This window comes from Sebastes umbrosus, chromosome 6 (genome assembly GCF_015220745.1).
Source record: "Sebastes umbrosus isolate fSebUmb1 chromosome 6, fSebUmb1.pri, whole genome shotgun sequence".
Lineage (NCBI taxonomy): Eukaryota > Metazoa > Chordata > Actinopteri > Perciformes > Sebastidae > Sebastes > Sebastes umbrosus.
The window spans coordinates 18,476,465-18,495,643 of NC_051274.1; the positions used below are offsets into that span (position 1 = coordinate 18,476,465).

General features: G+C 42.0%; 2 protein-coding genes across 3 annotated transcripts in view; one reads left to right on the forward strand and one right to left on the reverse strand.

The window, feature by feature from the left end:
• Positions 1–17,715, reverse strand: part of LOC119489708 (metabotropic glutamate receptor 7-like) — a 113,735-nt gene extending 96,020 nt beyond the window's left edge. Inside the window, exons 1-2 of one of the 2 annotated variants that reach the window (XM_037772469.1) lie at positions 17,590–17,715; positions 14,480–14,584 (exon numbers count right to left, since the gene is read on the reverse strand). The gene's annotated coding sequence lies outside the window, so the exon portion shown is untranslated. Of the gene's footprint in view, positions 1–5,836; positions 5,930–14,479; positions 14,585–17,589 lie in introns of those variants that run through there. The other variant, XM_037772470.1, reaches the window with a different exon arrangement.
• On the forward strand, positions 7,999–12,833 carry LOC119489709 (amphoterin-induced protein 3-like). Its single transcript, XM_037772471.1, has 2 exons — positions 7,999–8,389; positions 8,946–12,833. The coding sequence occupies exon 2, from the start codon at positions 8,995–8,997 to the stop codon at positions 10,378–10,380; it is 1,386 nt and encodes a 461-aa protein (XP_037628399.1). The 5' UTR covers positions 7,999–8,389; positions 8,946–8,994; the 3' UTR covers positions 10,381–12,833.
• Positions 17,716–19,179: the final 1,464 nt, after the last annotated feature.

Here is a 19,179-nt window from a genome sequence, read left to right on the forward strand (position 1 = left end):
TTGAATGCGATCCAAACATGGAATTTTTTTGGTTCCCAAATTCAATGCTGCTGAAGTACAATTTTACTTGTTCTTTACTTGAGTATTTCCAATTTCAGCTATTTTATACTTCTGCTCCACTATTGCACAAAGAGTATTGTTATTTTAGATTAAAATTTTGCACTTTTTAATCCACTACAGTTGCCAGCTATATTTAATGGGTTCTTTACAGATTAAGATTTTACTGTATATTTAATAAACATATGAGCACTTATAAAGTACAATGCATTATTAGGGATTAAACCAGTGGTTCTCGGTGAATAAAGAGAGGGAGCGGCGTTAGGGAGACCAAAGCAGTGAATCAAAGAAATAAAAAGTTATTTTATGATTGTTTCACGGTGGTTACATTCAGAAACTCTGTAGATACAGACACCACCACTTACTCCTAGTGGGTCATAAGTGATGATTGAGAGGAATTATTTTGTATGAACTCATGCAAAAAGATTTATTTTGTTGTGTTCGGGAAGTTTCTGGGCGTCAACCTCTACAAAAACGTAGCAACCAGGTGCCAGATCGTAAGCTAGCTTCCAAGAGGAAGCTACGAAAATGGCGGATACAGCACGGAAAAAATGCAAATATAGCAAGGCTTTAAGTCGAGCGACAAAGCTCGTTCCAAAACAAGAGTGAATCTGGGGTTGGCTTTCACCTGCTGGCGAGCACCCTAGCCCTAACTGCGGTCAGGGGGCGTGCGCTTCTCTGTCGTTGAGCCGGAGAGGTCAACTTTGAATCTTGTGTTTACAAACCGTAACCAACAAATCCTACTCATTCTGCCTTAAAGCAAAGAATACGAGTATTTCTTCCACCCCCGGGGGCTAAAAGTAAAACTGACAGACTCACATACTGTAAAGCTGCCTTCACATGTTAGAAAATTTGCTCTTCACTCGCTGCAAGGTAGGGCGCAGAGCCTTGCAGACGCAGCAGGTATAATTTGTCACCAAAAAGAGCACAAGGAACGCCATCGTGCTGTTTTGCAGCTATTCTCATTGGTTGCGCTCTGAAAGGTCAGCAGCAGCCAATGTCAAAGGTGGCCATTTCGAATGGTGCGCCACGCCAAGGGTATCGCTTCCGCCTAGTCAGGCGGCACCACTCTACCCAAAGGGAAACAATGGTGCAGCCAGTGCAGAGCGATTTTACCACTGATCATGTGTGGGGGGCTTAAGGAACTCTTTTTTATACATCCTTTTAGAAAAGAAGCCATTTATTTCTATGTGTAGAGCACAAAGTGGAATTGAAAAGTATTTTTTTTAAGTTTTGGCAACCCGTCGGCTTCGTTAGAAATACGGTATTCTCCCTCCTGTGCAGGCAAATGCTTTTGACACGGGGGGCAAAGTTGGGAATGGTTCCAGAAGACCAACTCTCCATTTTGCTAGCTTCAGCACTCAATAGCTCCATGATTAAAGCCAGTCTATTTTATTGATTGAAAAGGAAGGAAAGAAAACCCAGAGCCTTTCTCCTCTTCAGTCTCCGCTTCTCTATCTGTAAAAGTGGTGGAGAAGCCTCCCCTGACCATGTCCAGGCAATTTGGATGGAGCGGGCCTCTCCTGTTGCACTCAGTGACTACGGCTATGCTCTGTTACCTCATCTCATCAGCTGGGAAAGTATTTCTGCTTGTAGCACCGCAGAAGGCGGCCACGAGTTAAATTGAGTTACCTGTTCAGAGATGGTTTCATTTTCCACGGATGGCCCCAGAGATCCTTGATGGAACTGCTAACTGCTCATCACACCTCATGTCCCACAGTGTCTGTCTGAGTGGAGAGCGGCGACACGGCGACAGCGACGTGGCTCAGGTGGCGAAGACAGCTGTCTGCAGGATCCATCACACTATCTCAACGGTGGAGTGCAGTCAGATAAACCTGCTATGCATAAGCTGTTTTTTTTATAACTCATCTTTGTGTTCTGTTTCCCTACCTGCCTTCTCTTTTTTAATACGTGTATAGATCATGAAACTAGCGCCTCCTGTCGTACTCGCTGATTCTCTCAACTTCACTCGTTCGTTACAGAACGGCACAACAGACGTAAATTGTCTGCATTCACGTCCATGCTCAAGGACACGCAAACATGCAATCAGCTATATAAGATGATATATGGGCAATGGATTCCCTGAGTAATAAGATAATGATTAATTTTATGGCTGTGATTTAGATGAAACCTCTACATTATGTACATTAATCCTTATTGATTAGGGCTTAATGGATTTTCTAAGGCACGTCAATCTGGCAGTGATCTGGAGGGGGGAGAGGTTGGAGGCTCTGCTCATGTCCTGTCTGTCTCTGTTGATAACCACAGGGCAGGAGATGAAAGGCGGTGAGGAGAGGTGTAAAAAAAAGTGATGTGGGGAGATAAGAGTTGAGAGGATAAACGAAAGGAGAGGAGTAGAGGATGAGAGGAGAAGGGACAAGAAGCAAAGGAAGGGAGATTTAGTGGATGAGCGAAGAGAGGAGAGAGAGAGAGAGAAGAAAAGATATGAGAGCAGGGGAGAGAAACAAGAAGTGACAAAAATGGGAAAAGAAGAGGGAGCAGATGAGAGGATAACAGATAAAAGAGCAGGGGGAAGAGCAGACAGCCTGCCACCCCACAGTCACGTCACACAATTTACTATGTTCTGGCCCATAATGTTTTATAGCACAATCACTGATAGCACAGTAGTCAGTAGTGATCTCATTTCACAACCCATATCCTTCGGTAATGTGAACACAAAGGGAGAAGCCGAGCCATTAGCAGCGTCCAGTTCTCATCTACTGCTACTCATGCATAATTGGCTTCCATGGTAGGAAGCAAGAAAGGGTAAACAGCAAGCAATCATATTAACTCCTGTGAGTCCTAATTGAAATCCGTTTACAATCAGCGCGGATGATGGAAGCTGAGGAGACGTGGGGCTGTTCATACCCCGAGCCCTCTTTCCAGCACGCTGCTCTCTGTGTATTGACACGCGTGAAGACGTGGGCTTGCATTATAATCAAGAGTTATGCTTAATTCCTCTGCTCATGGGCAGCGTAAACACAGCGGCTTAGCATTTGCACATGTGAGCACTTTATCTCAGTAAGAGATTTGTGTCAAATTAAAATTCGTTCTGGTTTCTGCCCACCTTACACAGTGTGTAAATCAGGTGGATTTGAAATGGAAAAATATCCAGGACTGTCAATGTTATCGTGCTATAATCAATAAAATCAATCTTAAAGGACCGGTATGACATTTTGGGAAATACATTTTTTTTTTTTTTTTTTTTTTTTACTTCTTGCCGAGTTGGATGAAAAGATTGATACCACTCTCATATTTGTCCGTAAATATGAAGCTACAGCCAGCAGCTGGTTAGCTTAGCTTAGCTTAAAGACTGGAAGCAGGGGTAAACAGCTAGCCTGGCTCTGTGTGAATGTAAAAAAAACACCTACTAAGACCTCTATCTCACTAATTAAAGCTAAGGTTGGTAGTGTTTTACAAAAACATTTGTGTTATATTTGTTAAAATTCTCAATACATCTCGACAGCAATCAATAAATCAAATGCTCTGACAAACGAGAGAAACAAATTCGGTATCTGTGGCGGTTGCAGGACCGTAATAAACCCATCCAATCATTTCATTCCGCCCCAAAGTAAATGATTGGACGGCCTGCCTGCCTGTCTACCTGCGTGCACTCTGCACGTGCACTTATTGCGCATCACTGGAGTCTTCCACAAGCTGCTAGCTTGACAACCATGAGTGCTAACAACAGCCATGTTCGTTGTTTACGTTCATTATGATATGTTATAATGTTCATAATGATAATTGTGGGGGAGTGGCTTTGGTGGGAGGCCTGAAGGGACGGGCTGTCAGTGTTGGCGACTTTCTCGCTAGATTTGGTGACTTTTGGAGCTGCTAGCTACTTTCATTGGACAAGAGTTGGAAACACTGGGCTGGATTTTTCTGTTGGATTATTAAAAAAAAATCTAGCGACTCTAGCTTTAATATTTTATATCATGTTTGTTTGATTTGCAGAAAAAACAAAGTGTAAAAATGTGCTCACTGGCAAGAAATCCCTTCTTAAAAGGGATAGTTTGGGTGCTTATCTACTTATCTATAGTCAGAGTATTAACCTACAGTATGGTGATTGGCGGATTGCCAGATTGGAGAAACAGGCAGCAGAACTGATATTGATTTTTTTTTTAAGGCTAAAATACATTTTGCTCCCGTCCACAGCAGTACATTCCTTTGCACCCGTGTTGGTACTCCTGTCTGTTTCTCCAAGCTGAGGGCGTGCCGACTGTCATCTACTGTGGGTAATACACTGACTATAGATAAGTACTTTATACAACCCAACTTCAAAACACCCAAACTATCGCTTTAAGGTGCTTAAGCACTCAGTAAAACCACAACCACAATCAATTTCACACTACTTTGGGCAGTCAGGCTAGCTGCTTCCCCTTGCTTCAAGTCTTTTTAATGCTAAATTAAACTAACCAGCTGCTGGCTGTATAGCTACACTTTTCCCTGCACAGATTCCCCCACTATTTGTTTTTACCGACTACACAATTTTTCAAGTAGTGTGTACTAATATGTTTCATTCTGAGATTTATTATTCATTATTAGTTCTATGTATCTAATGTATGTGTTATAGTATTTATTAAAAGTTATTTGTATTCTATTTATTCCTATTCCTTTATGAAGCACTAGTGATAGGGGAAAGTGAAGAGTGCATTCTAGTTGAGTCTTCCACCACTAGATGGTGTGCTTGTCTCTTCACACTAACAGCACACTACATCCACCAGGCGGGTTGAGTAGAGAAGAGCTCTAACTGGAGAAGATAGACTTATATTGTCTTTAAGCATTATGCAACATATAAAACCACTATCCCACCAGGTTTTGGGGGTTTTGAGTAAGACATTCACACTCTGAATACACAGCATATGGAGCAGCCGAGCAGCTCCTCGTGACAAGCAAACAATCCTGCACTGTCTGAAACCCCTTTTCAACAGAGAGCTCATCCAGACTGCAAATTCACCCGCCGAGAGAAAAGAAATAAAACTCAATCCTCCGAATCTTTATCCAGGCACTGACTCATTCATATTTGAGAGTCTGGCTGTCAGCCATGCTAACAAAAAGCTGTTGAAAGGCAGAATAAACACTGAACAAGGGGTGTGTATGTTCAGGTTCAGGGTTTCAGAACTGTCAGACAGAGACTGTGGAAACCCTTCACAGAGTTGCTTTTAGTAATGTTGTATATTTCAGTGCATGCCGTGTCACTTTGTCAAATATGCGTTCAATAATTAACAAAAAGCTTGTTTATTTCACTTTCTTCTGTTTCAATTTATCTTTTAAAATCACATTACAGTATGTTATTGAAGGAAGATATAGTTGGTATTCACCTAACATGGATATTGTTAATAAAATTTCAAGACATGGTCTTTATGAGCCTAGCGTTATTTAAGTATAGAGGAAGAAGTCTGATTCATCCATTCAAGTGCTTTAATGTTCATCAAAAATATTCTCCTTGCATCAGAGAATATAAAGCTTTATATTATCGTCTCTTAGCGAGCTTCGCTGCTTCTCAAGGGCAAGATAAGAGCAGGCATTTCCCTTTGCTGTTGTGTGTTTCTGTTTTTTTTCATTTTCCTCTGCAGCAGATGGTTAAGAGAAAATCACTTTTCCGCTGGGGGCAAGATGCATCAGGGTCAGGGTTTAAGCTTTGAGGTCCACTCTGAACCTGTCCGATTTGACGGGACTCTTTTGCATACACTGAGTCTAATCAAATATATGCAGACGTAGAAGGCGGGATTTGCAAAGCAGCTTGATACAAAGATACTGATTAGATTAGGGATTTTACCGAACAGCAGGCTAGAGCCAGGCAGTCCAGTCTGACAACAGGAACATGCAGACACAAATAGAGACTCGCAGAAAAATCTTCAGTCCACACTGACTGGAAAAAAAGGGGGAAGAGATGAAGAAGGCGTTAATATTGACATGCCAGAGGACCTCATTCTGTTGAAACTACACAGACTAATACTAATAATGAGAGGCAATCAGCAGTAAAAGGCAAAAATAATTGTCTGGCAATTCAAACGAATTGCGCTGAGACTCGACTGTCTCCCCGTCTTGTTTACCTGTTCCTGCCTTGATTGAATTGATCTCAGAGGACAATGACAAATGATTGGATGTGAAAATGACGGATCCTTTAAAGAATGAAAGTCAATACCGAACAAAATGAAGCACTGAAATGTTCAGGGTAACTGTATGTCATTGTTATGTCAACAGCAGCAAAACAAGGGCAGAACTGAGAAAAATAACATGTTCCCCCCCCCGCAAAATTATACTGTAGCTAAAAACAAATGCAGCCACTGACATCACGCTGGCACGACGATGCACCTTATTCAAATACTTCATATGCTCATATTCTTCTGAGCGCCCCAAACCATGAATCATTAGCAGCTTATGCAGATGAAGCTGCTGGTTTATAGGTCTTATGTGATCCATTTTACAATCAGGGACTTGGAAAAACACTACATACATGATTGGAGCAGCCCATTGAACAAGCAGGAGTGTTACATAACACCTTAAATCAATGAAACATGTATTTACAAAGCTACTCGGATGAAGGTTATCTTCGCAATAGGACAAAGTTCGGTTTGCAGGGAAAGAAGCAAATTACTTGGAGGCCATTTGAGCCATGATATAAGCCCACATGAACATAACACCTGGAGGAGGGCCTGTTTAGATTCCAACACATCTCAAATGTGTGTGTGTGGGCGTATACATTTCTTACATGTTCAAGCCAAGCTGATGACTAGCCTTGGGACAAGATCGTGCGTAATGCCACAATGCCAAAGATGGTGATGGCTTGTTCCTTTCGACACAAATGCATCCAAATGTGTTTCCTTTGCCCTTAATCCTACTCTTCCAACACTGAGGAGGAATATATTTAAAACTGATCTCAGACTGAAAGCCTTCCACCTTACATCCCCCCTTCAGTTTCCTTCCTGTGGACTCTGCATCTGCTTTTTGAGAAGCGAGCCCCCATCCGGGCGAGCCTGAATCCACGGGGAATCGGCTATGTGCCACTCTGCGGAGTGAGTGAGCGAACGAGTGGGAGTCAGTCAAAGCCCCGAGCACTTATAGGAAGGTGGTGGAGGGTTGGGGGTAGCGGTAAGGAGGTGGCTGCTGGGAGGCAAAGCTAATTCACTGTGACAGAAATCAGGGCTGTCAGGGCCACCATGACCAAGCAGCATGGACAGCATATATCCAGTCAAACCCACAGCCAAGGGGAAGGAGGGATGTCGGGGGCTCAGAAAGAAAGGAGGGGATGTACTGATTAGGCACTTGGAGGGAGAGAGAGTGTGTGTGTGTGCTGGGTAGCGGACAAGCAACACCCATCCGCTCAAAAACCACTAAAATAGAAACGACAAGGAGGCACACAGGTAAGAAGAGACCTTCACAGTCAGGAAGACTTTCAACACAGGAGCTGACGAGAGAGATGAGGAGGGATGGACAGGATTTGCCAGATTCCAGACCTCACAAAAACAAGGTGTATTTACAACGATAAATAAAACCACATCCAGACGGAGTGGCACACACATAAAAAAAGAATAATAAGAAGAAGAAGAAGAAAATACAGTAGCTATATTTCAGTCCTCTGGGATTATTGGTGAAAGGTTACCGGATAACGCATGTAATATTCATGAGGAAAGCTCACTACTAATCTGTTATTAAGCGAAACACTAAAAGTTTAATGGAATAGAATATTAATAGAATATTGTGAGAAAACTGATATTGGAAAAAAGACAGAGAGAAGGAAGGGCAGCCACCAGCATCATTACTTAATGATGAGAGAGGGAGACACAAGGCTGGTCTTTAAATGACACAGAGGAGGAGGAGGAGGGGATTGTGGGAGATTAAGTGAGCTCTGTGCTGTTTGTTATACACTGCAAAGCACTGCAGGATGTTTGTTGAGCGGCGCGCTCATTTGGGATGAGGAGAAAGCCAGTAGGGGGACCTTAAACTTGGCTGAAGAGAAAGGCGAAAGCATTGTTCCTCGAGCGCCTCGGGAAGAGGATCTGAGGAGAAGATAAGGATTGGACAGCGATGTTATGGGTATTCGTTGATGGGATGCAACTTTGAAGAAGAAAAAAAGCGCAGGAAAGTTGGAGTCTCGTGTTGTCGCTAAGCAGTGTGGTTTGAAGTGGGGTTTTTTTTTTTGGAGGGGAGAAAGGGATTTAAGTAAGTGAGCCAAATTGCTCACTCGTCTGGAAGTGGTGTGAACTTTTCCCCTTCAAATTCATACAGACTTACAAGTCAGTAGTGGAAAATTTGTTTGAAAATTGATCTCTGATAATGTTCAACTTCAAGTCGTCTGATAATAACGGAGAAGAAACATCTTTTTAAGGTGAAGTATTTCCCTCTGTGCTCTCGTAATGTCTTTTAAAGTTTTCTACTTAGTGGGCAACGATTAGTCGATCGACAGGAAATTAACCATTCTGCCAAAATTCTCTGTCTCAGCTTCTCACATGTGAATAGTTTTTTTTGCCATTTATAATAGTGAACTGAATATCTTTAGGTTCTTGACTGTCCGATAATACAAGACACTGGGATAATTTAAGAAGCATTTTTCACTATTTTCATTTTGTAGACAGATAATGCAGCACTACAATGATTACTGCACCAAAACAATGAAGTGTATTATTTCTGTATATATAGAAACATCTCTGGTCTGAGTCTGTGGTGAGTATTTGTGATTCAAAAGCTGGAAAGAAAATTTCTGGGGCAAATGGAACATTTGAACCATTTTTCATCTTCTGTCATAGATAGTGGGGGTTCCTGCATGGCGTTAACCTTCCAGTCATATTGTTTGTCTACTGAGCAGCTCAAAGCAGCAGGTGGGTTGAAAAAGAATAGCTTTTTAATATGTCGCGCTGTTTCTCATTTGATTCTTATCTGACCAGGGAGAGCCGGAAGGAATTAGAAACCTTGACGGATCCGACTTCCAGCAACATGACCTCCTCTGGACTGTATCCAGGCCCTCTGCTGGTGCTGCTCTGTCTCCTCCACGGCTCTGAGGAGATCTGTCCCTCCGTGTGCCTCTGTGTATCTGACACAGTGAGCTGTAGCTCCAGCGGTCTGACCAAGATCCCTATGTCCCTGCCCTCCTCCGCCGTCACCCTCGACCTCAGCCACAACCATCTGTCCTGGCTGGGTCCGGGCAGTTTCAGGAGGATGCTCCGATTGGAAAACCTCCGGATGGCCCACAACCAGCTCGGCTCCCTGGGCCACGGAGTGTTTCGCAACGCCTCCGGACTCAGGCACCTCGACCTGTCCTCCAACAAGTTGAATGTGGTGGAGCAGCACTACTTCCAGGGGCTGTGGAGGCTGGAGGAGCTCCTTCTCTTCAACAATAAGATCACGCAGGTGGAGGCCGGCACGCTGAGCGGCCTGAGCAGCTTGAAGAAGGCCTACTTCAGCATCAACCAGATCACGCACTTCCCGTTTTTCTCCATCCAGGACCACAGCCACCCTTTCCTGACCATGCTGGACCTCTCGTCCAACCGTATGAGTCGTCTGCCGTGGGAGGACGTGAAAGCTTTGCCCCGGCTGGTACAGCGGGGGCTGTACCTCCACAACAACTCTCTAATCTGCGACTGCTCCATGTACAGCATGTTCTGGCACTGGGATCTGCGGGGTTATGACTCACTGAAGGACTTTAGGGAGGAGCACACTTGCACCATCTACGGGAACCCACGAGGGTCCATCCGGTTCCTGCGGCAGACCCGCTTCTTCCACAACTGCACCGTGGAGAGAGCCGTCTCGCTGCCGGTGACTGTGCTCCTCTCGGACGTGATGGTTTTCGAGGGAGAAAGAGTGCGTTTAGACTGCCAAACGTCCCTGAGTAGCACAAACCTCTCATTTACATGGCTCTCCCCCAGCAAGGGGTACATCGCCCAGACTAGCATAAATGACACACTAATTAGCCTGTTTCCTAATGGTACCTTGGAGATCCACGCAACCAAGGTCAATGACTCAGGTTTGTACGTGTGCACAGCTGTGGATATTAAACAGGCACTGAACGCGACCCGGGAGGTGAATGTGACGGTGGCGCTGCCTGCGGCGGTGTCATTCAACACCGGCTACACAACGTTGCTGGGCTGCGTGGTGACCATGATCTGCATCCTCATATACCTCTACATGACTCCTTGTCGCTGCAGCTGCTGTAAACAGCCCAGACTTCCAGCCATCCCAATTGCGACCTACGACCCCAGCACTCTTACTTCTGTTTTCTCCCCCTCCACAAGAGACCAGAACAGAATCCAAACTAACAAGCACGTAGCATTCATGGAGCCGATGCTGAGTGAAGAAGGAACAGAGTGGACACCTGAAAGTTGATGGCGAACAAGGTTTTTTTTTTCTTTTACTTTTTTTGAGGTGGAAACTAAAAGACCTCTGGACAAAGCAAAACTCCTTACTCAGGAATTAGTGGTTAGCTGCAATGAAAAGTGAGTGGTGACACTGCAAAGGGGGGGAAAAAAAGAACATCATGTCTCTTTCCTGACTGCCAGCTGCAGTTAAAAAGCCTATTGAACAAAAAAAAAAAAAGCAATATCTCCTGTTCCACTGCTACTCTTCTCTGTCATTTGAGCCCAGCAGTCGAAATGAAAGTTTCAGCGTTGGTTTATTACCCTCAGTGTACTGACATTGCTAAATCACAGTAGAGCCATTATCAGCCCTAAAAATCAGCTAATAACTTCTCTGTGTACTCAGGTACGGCACTAGGGTGGGGGAATATTTCTCCCGGGATCAGAGAGTGAATCTGCCTCACTTTTTCACAGAAAGTGTTTAGCGAGGATTAAAAGCCCCGGAAAAAGCGCTGTAAGTTCGTGACTGTGACGGACTGCAGGGAGGAAGTTCAGCCTGTGTATCTTGGTTGAGTTGAAGTGCTCCATAATTAGTGTGGTAGACAAAGGCAGTGAAGCTGAAGATAACTTATAATATACAGCCCATATTTCTTATAATATGTAGCTTAGACACAAAGCACCTAAAACTCCTGAAAGTCCTGAAAACTTCTGTTCCCTGTGTTGCTAATAAAGGATTTGTTCCCTTTAGATCAGTTGCCTGCTCTGCTGATATAGTTTTGGTTTTGAAGGAAATTTTTAGCGAATCTACTACTATCAAGAGGAATTAAGATACAGCAAGAAAAGCAATAAATATGTCAGTGCAGAAGCCATAGCTTTCAGCAAACATTTAAAAACCTTATCTAGCAGAAAACAGAGGTGCATCCTGCAGTGATCCATCATTCATAGCCTATACTGTTCATAATACCTCATATAAACCTGTTGCATTAATCCGCCAGCCAAAAACAATGACTCTCTATCTGTGCCCTGCTTATCTGGCAAATAGCGAAGTACAGAAATCAGGAGTGTCAACAAACCCAAAACAAACAGCAATTGGACCGCTCTTCAAAAGACAGCATCTCTTTGATCGAACGCAGCAGAGCGCTGTGAACGCCGCGGAACAAACACAACCACAAAATTTGAACTGAAGTGACAAATACTTCAAGCAGCTCTGACGCAAAAAAAAACCCCGAAGGGCGCATTAGTTTGTATAGCTTTCTTTTTTTTTTTTTAATTCAGTGTAACATGCTTCAAAATGACAGAATTACACACTGCAACGCCAGAGATGAAAGATGCTGAGGAAGGACTTGCCATGAAAGAACATAAGTGTGTGGGATGGGAACATTAAGTCGATGACATGAAAGACCAAAGAGAGCATATGGGAGGGTGGTCCGGGGATGAGGAGATATTTAAAACCTGATGAGACAAACAGTTCCCTCACAAGAAACAAATCAATTTCTTTATATCCGTGCATCCACAATGTTTGGAGATTGTAGTTTAATCTCAATGCAAACACCGGCTAGGACTATGGATTGCATCGAGATTAAATAGGATTAGATGTAATCCTTCATATAATGTCAAAGAGAAGTTGTCAGTAACCACGCATCTCACAAAAGGAGAGCATGTCGTTAGAGGAGGGGCCTTTGATTATTTCTAAATCCTTAATTAAAACTTGACTCCTTTCAAGCCCCAGAGGACTAATATAGTTGCACAACTTGAATGTAAATTCGCAGACAAAAACGGTGGAAATCTAAAATCAAATGGGTAGCCGTGCATGCAACTGGGACAGACTAGCTGAGCTTCATCACTTTTAACCTCTCGGGGATTAAACAAAAATCCGTTAGACTAGGAGAGCACTGTATTGTGATGCACCACTCTGTTTAATCACACCGACTGGTTATATTTAGCAAAGTTTTCACAGTAGTAGGCAAAACATTCAAACTGCTGAACAAAGATTATGTAACACGGCGCTATGTGTGTGTGTGTGTGATGTAACGTCTAGTATCAGAGACGTGACCCGTTGTTTTTCAGAGGCGGTGTATTAGAGACATTACATGGTGTGATGACTTGGGGTTAGGTTTTAGGAGATTACCTCCAGGATAAAAACCAGGTGCTTTGTCAATTTCAGTGTTTTTAAATCCCTCTAATCTGGTTCCGCTCTCTGACACAGCTGGGTTGGGATTTATTGTCTCTGATATGATTAGCAGACGGGTTAAAACATCGAGGACACGATGTGAGCGTTTCTATTCAAGGGCTTTCTATTTCACAGGTTACCCTGGTTATGTAACCGCGTTGCTGATTTAGGGAATCAAGCTCAGTGTAGGCAGCATGTCAGAGTTACAATGAGAGAAGTTACTATCCTGATGCCATTTGGTATCCAGCGTTTTATTTTAACCTTGTGACAGCAAGTACTTCACGGATAATGGGAGGCCTCGGCAGTGCATTTTGGAAAAAAAAAAAAGCATAAATTACTATATTTTGCTCTAGCAAACTGTTAAACATTTGAAACATGAGGAGAAGGTAAACAGACATTTAGTTTGCTGAAATGTTCTGAAATCGTTCTAACATTTACACATTATTGGATAGGGTTGGAAATCACCAGAGGCCCCACGATATGATATTGATAAGATATATTGCGTTATATTGTGATTTATTACCTGTTTTCAACTGCAAATTATGCTGTTTGTCAACAACTATTTTATCTAATAAAATACCGTTTTCACTCTGTTCATCTCAGAGTTTTCATTCACATATCTTTTTTTTTTTTTTTTAAAGTTATTTTTTTGGGGGCATTTTTCCATTTTTATTGAGAGGACAGTGGATAGAGTCTTGGAAAGGGGGGAGAGAGAGAGTGGATGCGGAAAGGGCCACAGGCTGGATTCGAACCTGGGCCGCTGCGGCCAGGACCAAGCCTTGTTACATGGGCGCCCGCTCTACCAACTGAGCTAACCCAGGCACCCCTCATTCACATATCTTGAGGTCAGAGGTCAAGGGACCCCTTTAAAAATGGCTATGCCAGTTTTTCCACACCAAAATTTTGCGCAAGTTTGGAGCATTATTTATCCTTCTTCGCGACAAGCTAGTGTGACATAGTTGGACAAGGTTTTCTAGTGTCATATGATGCCAGTATCTTCAATCTAGCTTTAAAACTGAGCCCACTACAAATTAAAAATCGTATGTTGCTTTAATGCGTTAAGTGTATTAGTGGCTTTAAAACAAATTTGCGTTATTATACATTATGTTACGTTATTATTAACTTTGACGGCCTTAAAAATAAAAGATCGATACTTGACGCCCATGTATCTCTACAATATTGCCATATACTGTAAAATATCACACTACTATGTTGTATCGAGTTTTCCCCTACCCTTATTATTGGATAGTCCTAATAATTTCACTTTAAAATAACATCAGAATTTCCAGGCTGCACAGAAAGGTGCGAGTCTGCATCGCTCAGTCTACCTGCAAATGATCCTGGAGCGCTCTAACAAATTACCCAGATGTACAGGGACGACCCGTTGATGCTTTAAAAGATGCCCCTCTCCAAAAGCAAAACACTCCATCAGGCTTCAATTAAAGCATGCACTTCCCCTTTCCAGATTAATTGTTTTCCCCTCGTTCGGCTGGGCTCCAAGGGATTTGAAATCATCTTATTCAAAAATGTAATTACTGTGAAAGGGGCGTTTTACTCTGAATAGCACAAGTTGAATTGCTTCCACTCGTGGAGGGCTGCCTTGACTGTCAACGGGGGCTATTACTGAACTGTCAAAACAGTCATCAGGCAGGAGTGGAGGCATCCAGCTGTGGCAGATACATATAGCCCTACATCTTTCAGACGCTGTCACACCCACATTCACAGCCTCGGTGGAGGCCTGATGCCACCAAACCCACTAAAACCCTTATTTCATTCTAATTGGACACTTTACTTGGAATATGTGCAGGAGAAACACACACACAGCACTCGTTCCAGAGCAGTCCACCAACCGGCTTTGCTATACTGTAGATCTTTTTTTAGAAGGTAAGCTGGTTGCTTCCCAAAAAAGGACTAAAATAAATGGACTGCTGCACACCAGACAACGGGCTGTTTATCTTACCTCTGCAACGAATATGAACGCAGGACATTTTTCTGGGTTTCCAAAGTGGGAGGAGTTAGCTGGATGTCCGACACGTCAAACAGGATTCTGGTCTCAGCCCGATCACTGCGGGGCAAATGAATACCTCATTAATCAAATGTATAGATCACATTTCATTGGAAACAAACAAAAAGCACATGCAGAGATACACCCTTTCTTATCTAAGCCATGCATGTTGGAGGCAGTATTGTGGCTCAGTCTCTCTCTGGGGCCGCTATGCGCTTCAGTGAGTAGAATTTAGCCGGATATTATAAGATTTGACAAGCACAATGACTCAAAGTGTTGTATATTGTTGCTCCTGGCCACTTTTCTACAACATCATCTTTTTATTCTTCCTCTGTGTTCAGCTTGTGTCACTTCTTCAACCAGCTTTATTGTATCATGTGGTAATGTTGCTTCCCTTTGTTATTATCTGTCACACTTGTCCACTAAAAGACAACAATGAACTCTGATGAAATATGGCTTAATTATTTCCGTTAAAAAAGACCTGTGCCGTCAGAGACAGTACAGGCACCCCATCTGCAATGTCTTATATTGTCAGTGATACTCAATAACGTAGCCTAATTTATTGTGCTATTTTTTTCTTGCCAGGTAATGTCGGTTGGTCCAGCACTTTGGTCCAGCACTGAAATATCTCGATAACTAGAGGATGGACTGCCATGACATTTTGACCAGACATCAATGGTCCCCAAAGGATAAAAACTTGTTGACTTTGGTGATCCTCTAGCACAACCTGTAGTTTGACATTTATGGCTTTTATTAAAATATTCTACCAACTATTGGATTGGAGGCTGCACGGTGGTGCAGTGGTTAGCATTGTCGCAGCAAGAGGGTTGCAGGTTCAAACCCGGCTTGTGGCCCCTTCTGTTTGGCGTTTCCATGTTCTCCCCATGTCGTCGTGGGTTTCCTCCGGGTTCTCCGGCTTCCTCCTACAGTCCAAAGACATGCAGGTTAGGTTAACTGTTGACTCTAAATTGCTCATTGGTGTGAATGGTTGTCTGTCTCTATGTGTCAGCCCTGTGATAGTCTGGGCGACCTGTCCAGGGTGAACCCTGCCTTCGCCCCAATGTCAGCTGGGATCGGCTCCAGCCCCCCCTGCGACCCTGAATAGGATAAGCGGTTACAAATAACGGATGGACGGATTGGCACAAAATTAGGTAAAGATGTTCATCGTTCCCAAGCGATTAATATTTATGGCTTTGTTGATCCCCTGACTTTTCCTCTAGCACCACTATGACGCCCACATTTGTGGTTTTGAGTGAATTTCTCAACAACTGCTGGGAGGTTTGCCAGGAAATTTGGGAAACAGTCATGAATTGTTAGAACTGTGGTGATCCCTTTACCTTTCCTCTAGCGCCACCATCAGGTCAAAATTGTCCAACACTATGGTTTCCACCAAATATCTGCAGCTAAACTTATATAATTCCCATCAGTCTGGGTTGTACCTTGTGTTAAGTGATAATTTGAAAATGTTACTATGCTAAAACACTAAACTATGATGTAAACATTTACACCTGCTAACATCATTCAGCATGTTAGTATGTTGAGCTCAAAGCACTGCCCTGTCTAAATACAGCCTCAAAGAGTCGCTAGCATGGCTGTAGAGTCTTATTATGGTATCACTATGTTACTCATATTTCTAATATTCACATAGATATAGGTGGCTATAGCAATATTTATGCTACAGTATGTTACCTCTCCCTTGTTGATTCCCATTCAGAGGCAATGTTGCCTGCAAACTTAAAAAAAAAAAAAAAAACGGGATACTGTAGGATTTCCACAATCTGAGGTGTTGAGGCATGTAACAAGAGAAGTGATACTCGGTTACACTCGTGCAAGAGCAGAGCAACATTTCATTCATGCCTAAAGCCCCACATCCTGCAAAGGCACCGAGAAACTCCACAGCTCACTGATCTCATTTGAACTGGAACTGTGCACAAAGCAAACATGTTCTTCTTGACCTGTTTAATACTTGCCCTGTATGAACTAATGCAATGATATCAGCTTCTATTTAAAAACTGGAATCAAATGGCTGTATACGTGAAAGGGGTTGCTAGTAGTCAGTGGTGGAATAAGTAGTCAAATCCTTCATTCAAGTAAAGATACCAATGTGACAATCAGGGTCTGAAATTTAGTTGTTTTTTTTCTCACCTGCCACTGTGGTAGGTCAATGTACATTTCTACCAGCCATTACATTTATTTGTCTGCCATTTCTGAAATTTATGCAGCGCACTTTAGAGTTGAAAACACTGAATCAGTGCCAGACAGTATAAATATGGAATATATCATGTAACTTTAATCCCTAACTGTTTTTAATTTCGGAACTGATTTTAAAAATAATATTTCTTAATATAAGGAAAACCTATCTGCCATGGTTGCCAGAGCCAACATGCACCCTGTATTTGGCAGGTGGCAGGTGCCAATTTCATTCCCTGTTGAAAAGTAAGTAGAAGTACAGAAGTATTATCAGCAAAATGCACTTTAAGTACTGGATCTGCAGAAATAGGGGTTGTCATGTGATGATTAATGGGCTAGTTATAAACTTATAAACACAAGTTTATATGAACTTTTTGGACTTCTCCATAAGCTTTCTTTGCAGTTTATGTGTCTTATTGGATACCTCTTTGTGCCTTAAGCAGCTATTTACATGAAACCATGTTAGAAGTTTGGAGAGGTGATGTCTCTTTGGTGGAAGAGCCAATAACTCATACACATGTGAAACATGATAAGGAGACACAAGACATAAACAAGACAATTGTAGCATATTTTATAAACTCATCATGTTGTTTAATGTAAAAATCTGTCAAATGCATGCAATGGAGTAAAAATATGATATGTCTCTGCAATGTAAAGTTAGTATAAGTACAAGAAAGATAGCACACTCAAGTGCCTCAGTAATGGATTTAAGTATAGTACTCAAATCTGCAGTATGCTACCTGCCCAGCACCTGATGGCAAACACACAAAGTTGATGAGTATTTAGCTGCTAAAGAGACAGATATGTCCCTCAGGAGTCGATGGAGAGCAGAACAGGGCGAAGAGTAAAATAAATATAGTAAATATTGGACTTACATTCATCAGGTGGACAGAAACGCGACTCCAAAACGGCATGAACAGGTGATAGTGTTGCGTTCACGGCCTGTTTCCGCTGTCCGCCACTTGGCTAAAACAATCACTTCCTACACGTTTATTTAAAGCAGGGGTCAGCAACCTTCACTATCAAGAGAGACATTTTAGGCCAAAATAAATCTGTCTGGAGCCGCAAAACATTTGAGCATTGTGATGAAGGTAACACAGTTTGTAGTCCAAGTACATAGTATATCAGTCTAATGCAGTGAGGGCCAAAGTGCAAATGTACTACGGAGTATTAGGGCCACATTGAGGGAAAAACATCTGAGATTTCCAGAATAAAGTCATAATATTATGAGAAAAAAAGTCATAACTTTACAAGAAAAAAGAAAATTATACGTAAAATTACTACTTATACTACTACTACTATACTACTACTGTAATATTATGACTTTATTTCTCATAATATTGTTACTTTTTTTCTCGTAAACTTCTGACTTTATTCTCATAATATTAAGACTTTTTTTTCGTAAACTTATTACTTTATTTTCAGAATATTCCGGGTTTTTTTCTCGTAAACTTCTGACTTTATTCTCATAATATTATTACTTTTTTTCTCGTAAACTTATTACTTTATTTTCAGAATATTCCGTTTTTTTTTCTCGTAAACTTCTGACTTTATTTTCATAATATTAAGACTTTTTTCGTAAACTTATGACTTTATTTTCAGAATATTACGACTTTTTTTCTCTTAAACCTATGACTTTATTCTTGTAATATTATGACTTTATTCTAGGATTTATTTTTTTTCCCTCAATGTGGCCTTAATACTCCATCGTACCATAAACCTACAACAAGGATAAATAAAAATGAGAAGTAAACAAAAAACAGTTATTCATTTCCATTTTTAAAACTCCACAGGGAGCCACTGGAGAGGTTCTAAGGAGCCACATGTGGCTCTGGAGCCGCAGGTTGCAGACCCCTGATTTAAAGGAACAATTGTATATTCCTGCCATGTAATAGAAAGGTAATGCTACATATTCCTTGATTACATTTTTACAAAATATAAAAACACATCGATATTTAGGGAATTTCTTTTTTACATTAATTATAGACTGCAATTTTGTCAGAATCTCTATGTTGTATATTTAATTTATTATTTTTCATTGTATTATATGTAATTCCCTTTAAAAAAAATCAGTCAGTTATGTGCAGTTATTGAATCAATGATCAGTGTGCTTTCCCCGCCATCATTAACCCCTCTGCAGTGTATTTGTGGTAAGTATTCCAGGTGTAAATGTAACGTAAAAAAACAACAGTGTTTGTGTGATGTGTCTTAGCTGCAATTGGTTTAATGGGGGGGAGAAAATGCTCTCACAGTTTCCAGAGTTACCATGGCACATCTATTGCACCACTGGAATGAATGGGGCTCTGGAGATAAAGTGTTAACCTATTTTCCACATTAAGAGGAAATGTCGCCACCTGGTGTTTAATTCCACCAGATACTCCACTGAGTTAATGACACAGTACAATAAACCCTCACAGAGAGGACCCTCCTAATGGTCCTTTCAGTGGTGGTGGTGGAGTTGAGGG

What these genes read in the sequence shown, in the direction of transcription:
- LOC119489709 (XM_037772471.1), top strand. Translation starts at nt 8,995, where the DNA reads ATGACCTCCTCTGGACTGTATCCAGGCCCTCTGCTGGTGCTGCTCTGT.